The 13,435-nt window shown below is 41.7% G+C and overlaps 3 protein-coding genes across 5 annotated transcripts; 1 reads left to right on the top strand and 2 right to left on the bottom strand.

The window, feature by feature from the left end:
* The first annotated feature begins 287 nt into the window (after nucleotides 1-287).
* LOC121869446 (pro-resilin-like) lies at nucleotides 288-5,178 on the top strand. 3 transcript variants are annotated; one of them, XM_042370793.1, is made up of 3 exons: nucleotides 288-375; nucleotides 486-557; nucleotides 1,259-1,653. In XM_042370793.1, the coding sequence occupies exons 1-3, from the start codon at nucleotides 364-366 to the stop codon at nucleotides 1,535-1,537; spliced, it is 363 nt and encodes a 120-aa protein (XP_042226727.1). In that variant the 5' UTR covers nucleotides 288-363; the 3' UTR covers nucleotides 1,538-1,653. The 3 variants fall into 3 exon arrangements, with proteins under 3 accessions (XP_042226727.1, XP_042226729.1, XP_042226728.1); XM_042370795.1 differs by lacking the exons at nucleotides 486-557; nucleotides 1,259-1,653 and adding exons at nucleotides 4,532-4,600; nucleotides 4,771-5,178 and having other exon boundaries at nucleotides 339-375; XM_042370794.1 differs by lacking the exons at nucleotides 288-375; nucleotides 486-557; nucleotides 1,259-1,653 and adding exons at nucleotides 4,343-4,430; nucleotides 4,532-4,600; nucleotides 4,771-5,178.
* A 1,216-nt stretch (nucleotides 5,179-6,394) lies between these two features.
* Nucleotides 6,395-7,843, bottom strand: LOC121869445 (pro-resilin-like). The gene is made up of 3 exons (XM_042370792.1): nucleotides 7,764-7,843; nucleotides 7,364-7,483; nucleotides 6,395-6,841 (listed from the first exon to the last, which is right to left on the bottom strand). The coding sequence occupies exons 1-3, from the start codon at nucleotides 7,776-7,778 to the stop codon at nucleotides 6,479-6,481; spliced, it is 498 nt and encodes a 165-aa protein (XP_042226726.1). The 5' UTR covers nucleotides 7,779-7,843; the 3' UTR covers nucleotides 6,395-6,478.
* A 3,663-nt stretch (nucleotides 7,844-11,506) lies between these two features.
* On the bottom strand, nucleotides 11,507-12,527 carry LOC121869507 (extensin-like). The gene is made up of 3 exons (XM_042370861.1): nucleotides 12,497-12,527; nucleotides 12,302-12,376; nucleotides 11,507-12,148 (listed from the first exon to the last, which is right to left on the bottom strand). Exons 1-3 carry the CDS (start codon nucleotides 12,506-12,508, stop codon nucleotides 11,507-11,509), a joined length of 729 nt encoding a protein of 242 aa, XP_042226795.1. The 5' UTR covers nucleotides 12,509-12,527.
* Nucleotides 12,528-13,435: the final 908 nt, after the last annotated feature.

Below are 13,435 nucleotides of genomic sequence, written 5' to 3'. Positions count from 1 at the left end.
AACATTGAACTTGGTAGTGTATGTGATGTTGAATGTTCTTTGTTTATTAATACAGGCATAAAATATTTTTCTGCTAACAAATCAAATGGTAGTTGTAAAAGAGATCAACTGAGGCTTCAAGAGGGGGTCGACTTCAGTTATCGATCATTACGCGAGGCTCGACTTCATTCACGATAACAGACACAGTTTCACACATATCCCGAGGCGAGTATGCGCAACATCTCGCCCCAGATAACAGGTTTTCCTCAACTGTATCATCTAAGTGTTGCAAAAAGTTGTCCCGCTACGTCACTCGGGATGGGATATAAATAGGCGAGGCTCTCCAGCAGCTGACAGTGAAGTTTCCTCCACCGACTCGACACAATGAACGCTAAGGTAGACTCCTGCCTCCAGAGATCTTTTCGTGAATGTATATTAATTTATTCAACACAATCACCATCAAGCTTGAGATTTTAAGTATTATTAGGTAAATTTATTACCCTCAGATCCTCCTCCTGCTGGTTGTGGTGGCCGCGGCTGCTGCTGACAGGCCTTCCTTCTCCTACTCTGCTCCTCGGGTAAGTCCTATATCAATACCCGGAGAAATTCCGCTGCACTTATTAATCCGGCAGATAATATTATAAGATTTAAGTAATGGGGAAAGCCTTATTAGCTGTCCCAACTCCTTAGAAAAAGTGGTACCGAGGCAAGTCATTCAGTGACTCGCTGCTCGGAACTACGACAAAAACTGTCATTTCTAGTTCCACTGATGAGTCACCAAAGATATTTGAGTGTATTTTTTTCCTTGTGTGGGATAAACCATTGTACTGTAAGTATGTTAAACTCTTGAATATCTTATATCTAATCTATTGAAAAAGCCAGAAACTATTTAGTACATTAAGGTTAATATCGCGAAAATATAAAGGCTAGAGGAAATACTGCCCTCAAGGCAGACATATTCAGGGTGACGTTATGACGAGGATATGAATCTTGATGAGAGGGAACACAAATATATTAAATAATGGTCTTACTAAAATAATTATATTGATCATGTTTTAACACCAATGTGTCTGAACCACAAACAACGATTTATTCACGAAAAAGTTAACATCTGTTAAATTTTCTTTACAGCACGCTTTTATCATTAATCTAAACATCGAAAAACACTCCCACAATTTCAGATTTCCGGTCATAGTGTAACACAACTTATATGAGACATTGTATATATATTTAGTGATCGTTAAATAGTATTTAATGTTACCCTTGTTCTGTATTCCAGTATTCATCTGAGGAGAGCGGTCCTGCTCAGTACAACTTCCAGTGGGCCGTCAACGACGCCCCCTCAGGTAACGACTTCGGTCACCAAGAGAACCGCGACAACGACAACACCCAGGGGTCGTACACCGTGCAGCTTCCCGACGGTCGTCTTCAGACCGTGAAATACTACGTGGACGGTGACTCAGGCTATATTGCTGATGTGGGTTACCAGGGTGATGCTCGCTACCCCGACTCTGATGAAGTCAGGTCCTACACCCCACCCAGACCCCAGTACGGATAAGACCCCGACTCTTGTTTTCCTGGAAAAATGTTGAACTGCTGACTCCGGATCATAACCTTCAGTGTATTTAAGCAAAATGTGTTTTATTTAGGAATCAATTAAATTATTTTCATTTACGGATGATTTTCTTTCTCTTTTTTCTTTTTCGGGTGGGGGTCCTTAATACGGCATATACAGGGTGTCTCAAAAAACGTTTTGTCACTAACCTACAATTTTTTTATGGAGACCACGTGAACACTTCTATTATAACAACAAAATTGTCTTCACTGTTGATGTGTGAGGTCTTTCACAAGTGATTAGCAACTAACTGTATTACTGCTGCCCAACAACCCCCTCATCCTCTCCAGATAACATAAGAGATTCTCATACAGTCGATCATCCCTGTATGACCACTGGACAACACACTGTACATGTCCTTTATTGCACTCAACAGAATATTTTACTAATCATCAAAGGGGATACAGTAAGTGTACATGTAACAGTAAATGGTTCACATAAACAATATGTTTGTGTTCATGATAAATAACCATAAATACAACGTTAACTAATAATATAGAACTGTAGAAACCCTTGTACAACATATTTATCATACATAACTGATTCCTCTAAGAAGAAATTTGCATCAAGAACATTAGAACAGATATCTGGGGTTCATTGTTTCAGTTAATTTCAGTTGATGTAAGAGTCGGTATCGCTTTAGGGTTTCAAAGTTAACGTGTGAGTGAACTGACAAGCCAGAGTCAGTTTACTGCTACCTTCGACCATCTCCGGCCACAACACCAGCAACTAGCGATCATTACTGGTGTCGAGCAGCTGTAGCCGTTCCAGAAGATTTGCCTCAGTCTAGGAACACCCATGGAACTAGTGGACACACGAGGTGGTGTAAGAGTGTGTGCTGGTCCGACTGGGGCGGCATCCGATGAGACGTACTGGCATAACACGCTGGAAGAACATTATCAGTCAGCAACCTGGAAGCCAAAAAATTAGGAGATCAGAACCAAAGTTTGTACAAGTTGTATCCATATCTATTATTGATGTTAAGTGACCCCCTTTTGAAATCATTCGTGTGTGTGTGTGTGTGTGTGTGTGTGTGTGTGTGTGTGTGTGTGTCATTATATCACTTGACGGAAAAGTTTGGTGGTCGTCCTCACGGAATTAAGAGGATAAAGGCAGCTACAGGTAGATTTTAGAACGAGTGAGCATAACACCCTCTGTGTACAGTACTAGATTAGGTCTAAAGTCTCGGCATTAAGGAACACAGACGAATGCTACAGATACTTCAGTAATACTTGAGTGTGATATAAATAATGGTAAATATGTTTCTTTTCTATGTTACTCTTAACTTGTCACGTGAGGGTAATATTAAGTTAGTGATTATATCAGTATCAACGTGAGGATTATATACAGGTGACGTGGTTTAGAAGGGTATGGTAATATATATAATGCCCATTGCTTTATTCTCGTTTTGGTATATCAATTATGCAATTTTCAGTTGCTTCACTGTTTCATTAATGTACAGACCAGTCACAGATGCTTTTGAGGGCATTTAAGTTAGGGGTTTTGAGGTCATCAGTTCCACTCTGTCATGCTTCAGAACCGGACAAGTCAGGCGAAAGGGACCAAAATGTCCACTTTTTGAAGAACCAGACTTGGGTCAAATTATGAAATCTCAAGAGTACGGAAAATACAGCCAGACAATAAACCCAGGAGCCAACTAGTTCTGTTACCTATAAAAATCTAATTAATGATATTTCTAGGACCAGTTACCAAAATAATAAACTGTGTTAAAACGCATCAAATCATCTATTTAATTCCAATTTTTATAAGAATAAATTTCTCATTATAGTCTTGGAGAGTTTTGAAAGCATGAGGAAAAGAGTCTAGAGTCATATATATCTCAGTACCAATATACCCGTCCTAGTGAGGTCCCAGTTCTGACGCTTAAGTTAAATTAAGACCTATTAGAGGTCCCCAATACACCAGCCACCTTTCCCAACACCCCCATAGCCCTGGAAAACTGACGTAATTCTTTGAGATTTCAGACTTTCCATCTTGGGGTCCATCAATGCTCCGTCACTACGAAAGATGTTGTCCAGGTTAAATCAGTGTGTGTGTGTTACAGCTCAGTGACCAGGCGAGGTATTGTAATAGAAACTGTGAAGATAACTAACTCTGTGGCCTAGATCCTTGGGTCAGTGGTGAGGAAGAAACGAGACAGACAGATAGATAGAAAAATAGTCTGAGAAAGAGAGATAGACAGGCGGAGAAACAAATACACAGACGGATAAATAAAAAGAGGGATAGATAGACAGATATGGATAATAGTAGTAACCAATAATAGTAGTCATTTAATTTCCTTTCAAAACTCTCCAAACCAAAACTGACTTAAACTATACAGTATACACGTAATCCGATAACGTATATAGGAAACATATCCTTTCACTCGCTATCTTACAACATCATAACCTGGATCTCTGAGGATGATTGGTCGTTGAAGTTTTTCATGAATGTAATATGAAACACATTTACATATTAATGCTCTGCTTGAGAAAAAAATAACGAGTGATGTAAGGTGCGATATTGTGTGTGAAAGTTAGGTGTTAGTTCTCGTGAAGACGGGTCTTTAATTTCTTAAATGTTTTTGATAATTATAAATCAAGTTTTCGTTCTAAGATATCTACCAAAAAATAAGTATGTTTGCTGTCCTTCAGTATGTAGGTGAACCAAACAGCGCAACACCCAGGCCCAGATAACAGGTTTTCCTCAGCAATAACATCAGTGTGTTACAAAAAGTTGTCCTATTACGTCATGCGAGATGGGATATAAATAGGCGAGGCTCCCCAGCAGCTGACAGTGAAGTTTCCTCCACCGACACGACACAATGAACGCTAAGGTAGACTCCTTTACCCTGTGTTGTCTGTAAGTTTTGTTAACAAGAATGTGATCAAATGTAACTGATGTTAGATGATGATGTTCTGTTCGTCTGCCCTCCAGATCCTCCTCCTGCTCGGTGTGGTGGCCGTGGCTGCTGCTGACAGTCGCCCCTCGTACTCCGTGCCTCGGGTAAAATTTAGATCATCATTATCCTGAATATTGTTCAGTAATTTCGCAATCATATGATGATGATGATGAAAAATTTTAAAGATTATATTCAAGTAAATGTTAAATGATTCTTGTAATACATTCCTGTGGTAACAGAGAGATGTACGTTGAACAATTTATTTATTTTCCAGTATTCATCTGAGGAGAGCGGTCCTGCTCAATACAACTTCCAGTGGGCCGTCAACGACGCCCCCTCAGGTAACGACTTCGGTCACCAAGAGAACCGCGACAACGACAACACCAGGGGGTCGTACACCGTGCAGCTTCCCGACGGTCGTCTGCAGACCGTGAGTTACTCCGTGGACGGTGACTCAGGCTACATTGCTGATGTCAAGTACGACGGAGATGCTCGCTACCCCGACTCTGATGAAGTAAGGTCCTACACCCCACCCAGACCCCAGTATGGTTAAGACCCCGACCACTGTCTCAGCAAAGGTGGCTGATTACTATTTTAAACTAAAGTACATTGGTTTTATTCCTGAGAATATGCTATGTTAATCTTGATAACCTATTTATATACTTAAACAAAATTCACTGTACACTGACTCTTCTTGTCCTGCTCTGACCAAACTATTGACACGAATTGAAATTACAAAACATTCGATATTATCCGAAGAAATATTCATCGACGAGGACCTGAAGAGAATCGATAAGATCAGATAAATGTTTCAACATCCCTTTGATCTGTATCAGCTGAGGTTGAATGATTACCTGCAGTTTCCTCGGTTCTGTAAATCTCTCAGCCTGAATGAACCGCAACAATGAAACGGAATCTAGTATAAGTTATCGCCCACAGATACCATGATTATATTTTGCCCATCGTTGACTTTTGACATCCATTTTCCTTCAGCCGTAAAGAATTATTCTCATGTCATCTTAGTGAATATTTCTTGTCCATATTAAAGATAATACAATACACAGTGTGAGATAATTAGAGGAAATACTGAAAATAGTATTGATATTTACATTAATAACAACTGGTTCTGAAATATATTATAATGTACAATGAATCTGTTGGCTAGTTTTCAACATTATTATTATTAGTAGCAGTAATAGCAGCAGTAGTAGTAGTAGTAGTATAATTATTACTATTAGTAGTAGTATTTATAATCTTCAAATAACAATTACAATCATATCTATATATTTTTGCTGGTTTGTTCGTTGTGGCTTTTGTCAATGAGGTGGAAAGAGATAGTTGTCTGGCGTGGTGTGAGAGAGAGGCCTTCTTTGACAAGAAAAAAAATACGTGAATTCATGCATGAATTTCCTGGCACGTGCCTACATGTTGAAATAGTAGTAATATATGTCAAATCATTACCATTAATGAAGGTGTAGCAACAATAATTACTTGGTTAACATAGGGTGCATTAACTCAGTATAACCAGGTAAAGTAGAGTGCTAATGGACTTTTGATGTTAAATTTAAGGATTAATTTTGTAGTTTCACTTAAATTACCAAGTTAGGGGAATTTTTACATATCCTCGTACGAGAAATATTCTTTGTACTAAGATTTGAGAATTTGGAGCCAGTTTTTGTGACTCCTTACCCAGGTCAACACGCAGAGGCCCAACCTTCCCTTGCGTAACCACATGTTCTGTTGGTTATAGTTCTTGTTTGATGAGGAAGTCAGCCTTAGCAACACAGTGTTCTGGTTGTCAACGCCTGGGTCATTACGGCTGTTGTATATTTTTATTTTATTTGGTACTTTAATGTTTTTAAATTTAAAGAAAGGAATATTTATCACATATAGAGTACTTTATATTTATTCGATGCTTGAGTGGGTAAATACATTAGCCAGCCTTGGCAGTAGAGGACGGTGATGACTCCAGTCAGAGTTAACTAATGAAAGCCATAGGAGCGTCTGGGGGAAGAGTAGAAAGGCACCTCGAATGATTCATCAGAGTTTGATACGATATAATGAGACCTGTGAGGAGCGTACACGGGAGCCTTGCGAGACTCATATGCGGGGTACTGAGCCTCACCCTGGTAGCTGACATCAGCCACGTAGCCTGAGTCACCGTCCACGTAGTAAGTCACAGTCTGGAGACGACCGTCGGGAAGGTGCACGTAGTACGACCCATGTGTGTTGTCACCATCACGAGATTCCTGGTGACCGAAGTCGTTGCTGGAATAGTCGTCCTTCACGGCGTAGCTGAAGTCGTAATTTGCCTCTCTAGAATTCGCTGAATACTGAACGAAGTCCTGCACATACACAGAATTAGTATTCTTACTTATCATAAGAAATTTTCATTTAAAGTGGGACATGAAATGGATTATGACTTGTAGTGACACCTTAGTTGAAATAAAGTCCCTTGAGAATCAAAATAGATAACAATACATAATAAGTATTTTTAACAATATTGAGAATATACTTTGGAAAATGTGTTTAAATAGTGAGCTTACAGTATGTTAGGCAGAGTGTAATCATTTGCTCAGGACAATCAGACGAACAACTAAGTGCTTCGAAATTAATGAAGGGATATAACAAGGGTGGGTGCTGGGTCCATCTTCCTTGAGTGTTTTGATAAATGAATAGCATAGGTGGTCTTGGTAATGGAAGACTGATAGTAAGGTAGACAGGTAGTGAATCATGTCTTAGAAGTGAAGAAGGAAAAGTTAAGGTAAATAATAGAACTCACTATAAAGAAACGTCTACTGCATTAATGAACTGAGCTGTAAAGTAATAATTTACAGACGTGTCCTGGGACCTCCACCACTACCTACCTTGGTCCTGGGGGCTCCACCACTACCTATCCTGGTCCTGGGGGCGCTGTAGGAGTAGGAGGGTTGTCTTCCTGCTGCAGCTGTGGCCGCCATCACCACCACCACCACCAGTAAAATTACCTGAAAACGTCAATAACGCTTTTAGAAAATGTCCTCGCCGTTCTCTATCAAACGTGATTATAAGTAATTTTCTTTTGTTTACCGGCAACCTGGACAACGTGATACTTCTACCACTGAGTCCAGTACTGTTTTTCCTTATCTCTGACCAGATCTCTGGAATCATAATAACAGTTCCTAGGTTTATATACCATCATAACACTACATTATATACATTATATATATATAATTAATGTAAACAAACTTCCCTCAGAGGGCCTGGGGAGTGGTGTCCATAACTCACCTGTGTCTTCATCATCAACTTACGCCACAGACTACTGCCTCTTCCTTGGCGTCTCTCTCACTGCCTCTTCCTTGGCGTCTCTCTCCCTTTATACATGTGTTGATCTGACGTCACGGGGCAACTTTTTGTTCATCAGTTCATCAATTGGATAAAAAAAATTAATAAAACAGAGGAGGTCTTTCCCTCACTACACAGCCTTCCTTGGTGATGTCCTCCACACTCCTCCCCTCCAATTTCCACCTCGTGAGCAGCGGTTATTTACTGTTTTTCGTTCTAGATTAGAGAGAGGGAGAGGGGAAGGGAGACAAGACGGAAAACCCGGAGAAAAATAAAGGGTGATTTATTTTTACGATCCTTAGCGTGACAACAGTTGGGTTATTGAGGGAGATATAGAGACGAATGGAGAAGAGGCCAAGAGAGAGAGACACAGAGAGAGAGAGATATGAAAGAGAAAAAAGTGAGATAAAGAGGGAGAGATGCATTCATTTTCAACTGACCCTCAGCAGCTGGGATATTGATACCGTAGAGAGAGAGAGAGAGAGAGAGAGAGAGAAGAGAGAGAGAGAGATAGAGAGATTCCCCTCCCCTTACACAATCATCACAATTACTGGGTCACTAATGCCACACAAACAAACAGACAGACAAGGTCATACTCGAACACTGTGTGGACACTGGACAAGAAAGCGAACAGAGAATCGAGCAATTACTTCGATAACATCAAGGAAGATATTTTCAAGTAGGTTTTTCACACAGTACTAATGACACTAAATAACACTTGAGATTATAAGAGAGACAGAGAGTTAACTTAAGTGTAGAGAAGAGAGATAAGAACAGTGATGCCTTGTAACCGAGAGGTACAAAGAGTTATGTTAAGGCTTAGTGATTGTATATTTTCGTGCGACTTTAGAAGACTTTGGTGATTTAAGTTTATATACAGTACAGTTCGTGGTATTGAGTTAGATCAGCTTAAATTAGGTTAGGTTAGGTTAGGTTAGGTTAGGTTAGCTTAGGGTTAGATTAGGTCAGCTTAAATCAGATAAGGTTAGGGTTAGGTTAGGTCAGCTTAGATCAGGTTAGGTTAGGATTAGGTTAGATCAGCTTAGATTTAAGTTAGGTTGATGTTAAGATGGCTAAGTGCCATAACTACATTGAACCATTTGGATACCTTCTCACAATTCCATTTACGGAATAAACCCAATGCCAGTTCCTTTATAACCCACCCCCCCCCCTTCCCCCGAGCCGCACCCTGTATATACACAACCCACAAGCCATGGGCAGTCACGCTGCTGTTGTTCTTGACCTCTCTTAAGGCTGTCATCAGGGGCACAAATGGTCAGCTTTTCCTACCCTGCAATCCGCCAAGCACCACGCCCGCTCGTCTATGTTGCCCAGTGTTAAAAATGTACCACGGATGTATGTTTACTTTGAGGTTACTTGCCCTCAGTGGATATATAATGAAGTAAAGTTACAAATTTAGTGTGAAAGTAATTGTGTAATGTGTAATATGGTAGGTGACGTGCATAAGGATAGTTCTTGCATTTTTTTTTTACTCAGGTATCTTTTTCTCTAATTCAATTTATTTGAAGGCTACGGAAATTGCATATACTTGTTTCAAAAATTGTCAAGTGAAAATGGTAAGAAAGTTTACCTTAATTGTCACCCTCCATCTGGCCCCCCGTGATAGGCTAGAGACTAAGGCACCTCAGTTACCCAAAGGGATTAGAACGCCTGCAGTTACCTAGCTCATATAGGTTAGATAAATATAAGACGGGAGAGGGGCGACCTAATAGAAGTATATAAAACACACACACACACACACACACACACACACACGGGCAAGGTGTGACCTAATAGAAGTATATAACACACACACACACACACACACACACTCACACACACACACACACACACGGGCAAGGTGTGACCTAATAGAAGTATATAACACACACACACACACACACACACACTCACACACACACACACACACACGGCAAGGTGTGACCTAATAGAAGTATATAACACACACACACACACACACACACACACACGGGCAAGGTGTGACCTAATAGAAGTATATAACACACACACACACACACACACACACACACACGAGCAAGGTGTGACCTAATAGAAGTATATAACACACACACACACACACACACACACACACGGGCAAGGTGTGACCTAATAGAAGTATATAACACACACACACACACACACACACACACACACACACGGGCAAGGTGTGACCTAATAGAAGTATATAACACACACACACACACACACACACACGGGCAAGGTGTGACCTAATAAATACAACACACACACACACACACACACACACACACACGGGCAAGGTGTGACCTAATAGAAGTATATAACACACACACACACACACACACACACACGAGCAAGGTGTGACCTAATAGAAGTATATAACACACACACACACACACACACACACACACACACACACACGGGCAAGGTGTGACCTAATAGAAGTATATAAAACACACACACACACACACACACACACACAGATAACCTTCATTATGGACTAAATATTCACGTTTTGATACATCGAGAGCGTGACCACTTTGGGCACGCGTCTGGGAGTGTTGCGCCAGGGAGCGGTAATGAGGAGCGATCTTGACGTAAGGGAAGTGACTGTTGTATTCTGAAGCGGGAGATGGAGTAGGAGGGAGGTCACGCTGGTGGAGGGAGGGACGGAGGGAGGGAGGGAGGGGGGTTGATGGAGAGAGAGAAGGGTATTGGAGGGAGGGAGGTTGTTGGAGGGAGAGAAGGATATTGGAGGGATGATGAGTTGGTTGAGAGAGGAGCAGTGCTATGTGGCCGTCTGGGAGGGAGAAGGTACAAGCAATGCACAAGGGGTGACTTTATGTTTATTTATGTGTTTGTGTGTTTATGTATACGAGGAAACACAGCGTGGATGAGTGTGCACAGATCTGGGGGGGGCGTGGCAGGGCGTGTGAGGGCGTGTACTGCCAGCTGAGGGAGTTTTACCATCATTCATGTTAGGATTCATGTACTGTATTCAATTTCCATATTAGTGCATTTCTGAGATGCTGTATGAGGCATCAGTCACTATATACATTCGAGAGCCTTGTCTACACACACTTCCTCGTATCATCAGTGTGTGTGTGTGTGTGTGTGTGTGTGTGTGTGTGTGTGTGTGTGTGTGACTCTTAATTGTGTTAGTAAAGGAGAAACTCGATAACACATACAAGAAAATCACAAAAAAATATTTATTCCCTTTACAAATCATCATTATACACAATAGTTCATTAATCTCTATACAAACTGAGATCGAGTTCACGTACTGTACACTTGGTTCTCAGAATCTCTTAAGTCAAAATTTTCTTCCATTGGCAATACGAGAAACACATCTAACTTCTCCGTTCAAAATACAACACAAGGATTAAACACAAAAAAATAATGCCTTCGTAATTGCACCGAGATGTGGAAGGTTAGGTTAGGTCAGATTAGGCTAGGTCATATTAGGTTAGGTTAGATTACGTTATTATGGAAAGCCATAGGAGCGACTGTGAGGAATGTATATGGGTGGTTGATATATGTCAGATGAGTCAGTGGAGATGTGTTCCGCTTCCTCTGACAGACCAAGGAAGTAGCGGGGTCGGGGAGGGTTGTACGCTGGAGCTTCGTCTGATTCCTCTGTTTCTGGGGCGGAGTATGAAGGGGGTGGTGGGAGGTACACGTTCACCTCACGAGACTCCTCTGGCTCGGGGTTTGAGTATGATGGGCGGGTGGGTTGTATGTTGGGCAGGGGTGGGTTGTATGTTGGGCGGGGTATGTTGGGGCGGGGTGGGTTGTATGTTGGGCAGGGTGGGTTTATATGTGGGACGGGGTGTGGTGTATGTGGGACGGGGTGTGGTGTATGTTGGGCGAGGTGGGTTGTATGAGGGACGGGGTGTGGTGTATGTTGGGCGGGGTGGGTTGTATGCGGGGAGGGGTGGGTTGTATGTCGGGCGGGGTGGGTTGTATGTTGGTCTTGGTGGGTTGTATGATGGGCGAGGTGGAACATACACAGGAGTCTCATAAGATTCATCGGACTCTGGAGAGGAGTACTGGGGCCTGGGTGGGGTGTAGGACCTGACTTCATCAGAGTCAGGGTAGCGAGCCTCTCCGTCGTACTTGACATCAGCCACGTAGCCTGAGTCACCTTCCACGTAGTAAGTCACAGTTTGCAGACGACCGTCGGGAAGCTGCACGTAATACGACCCCTGAGTGTTGTCACCGTCGCGGGTCTCCTGGTGACCGAAGTCGTTGCCTGAGAGGTCGTCCTTCACGGCGTAGCTGAAGTCGTACTTGGCTTCACTTGATTCCACAGAGTACTCGTCCGAATCCTTAAAGAGAAATTATTATTTTAGTGTGAGGACCTTATTTACCCCATAGCATCCTGTCTCAAGAATTTCAAAGTTCACGGAGAATATTGCGGCTTATTTCTTTCAGTTCAGTAAAAATCAAAAGAAATTTGTATGTGACAGATCCAGAAGTACCTGCGGGGCGCTGTAAGTGTAGGAGGGTAGCTTGTCTGCCGCGGCCACCACCACAACACCCAACAGTACCACAACCTAGGAACAGAAATCATAACATAAGGTATTGCTGACCCAGAGAAAGAGCTTTGAGTATTAAGTAGTAAATCATGATAATATAATCGAAATATGACAGTTAAGATGTGTGAGCCACTTCACCCTAGCGTTCATAGTTATGTCTCAGAGGAAGCTGTGCTTCTGAACACCCAACGTCGTGCTTATATATACTCGACCCGAATGACGTCACGAAACAACTTTTTATTCCAGTTCGTCAAGAGTTTCAGAACACGACTCACGAAGTCTCACACTCACTTCCTCTAAACACAATTTCTTGCTTCGAAAAATTATATTTACCTCAAGAATAATACGTTTCGTATCCCCTTAAAACTAATAAATTTATCAAGTGAACAAAAGTGAAAGAGATAGACGTGTTTACTGGGTGAGTGAGTGAGGGCCAGGCAGCAGGGTGGTAGCATAGCATGATAACAAAGCGTGGACACAGGTCAAGACCACCGGTTGACCTGGCCGGGGTCACTGCAGTAAAGACTGGGCGGGGCACCACACGCGTGACCAAACTTCCCTGGCTGTATTTCCTGCATCACCTTGTGCCTGTAATGGAGTGTTGACGCGAGGTTTGGACTTGTCATCTGGTGCTTGTCTTTCATCTCTGGCCCACTTCCTACACCCTTAGATTATGTCTAGCTCTACACACATAACAAAGAAATGATTCATCCTACACATAACAAAGAACTAATTCTACCTCGGACAAAATCCTCCTCCTATATTTCTCATTAATTTCACTCATTGGAAAATAATATTACAAATACAGGTAAAAGTACAGGTACAAAAATTCCCCCCCCCCCCTAAAAAAAAACCTAACACAACTTTGGGCCAATGCTATTTTGATAATCGTAAATACAAAATACAGGTAACAGGTTAAAACTACAGGTAGATATGCCAGAATAACAAGTCAACAAGATCAGTGTACACATTGTCAGAACACACGATCTTATACACAAAGAAACAAACGGATCATATTTATTTCAATTACATCAGAACAAATGTGATGGATAAAGGTGAATCACACAGGGGGATAAA

This window comes from Homarus americanus, unplaced genomic scaffold (genome assembly GCF_018991925.1).
Source record: "Homarus americanus isolate GMGI-L3 unplaced genomic scaffold, GMGI_Hamer_2.0 scaffold23578, whole genome shotgun sequence".
NCBI lineage: Eukaryota > Metazoa > Arthropoda > Malacostraca > Decapoda > Nephropidae > Homarus > Homarus americanus.
This window is presented reverse-complemented; position numbering and strand designations above follow the sequence as displayed.

What these genes read in the sequence shown, in the direction of transcription:
- LOC121869507 (XM_042370861.1), bottom strand. An exon ending in ACACTTACAGCGCCCCGCAG is followed by an intron (nt 12,149 to 12,301) that starts GTACTTCTGGAT and finishes TTTCTCTTTAAG; the next exon opens with GATTCGGACGAGTACTCTGT.
- LOC121869445 (XM_042370792.1), bottom strand. An exon ending in GTGGAGCCCCCAGGACCAAG is followed by an intron (nt 6,842 to 7,363) that starts GTAGGTAGTGGT and finishes GTGTATGTGCAG; the next exon opens with GACTTCGTTCAGTATTCAGC.
- LOC121869446 (XM_042370793.1), top strand. An exon ending in TCTCCTACTCTGCTCCTCGG is followed by an intron (nt 558 to 1,258) that starts GTAAGTCCTATA and finishes TCTGTATTCCAG; the next exon opens with TATTCATCTGAGGAGAGCGG.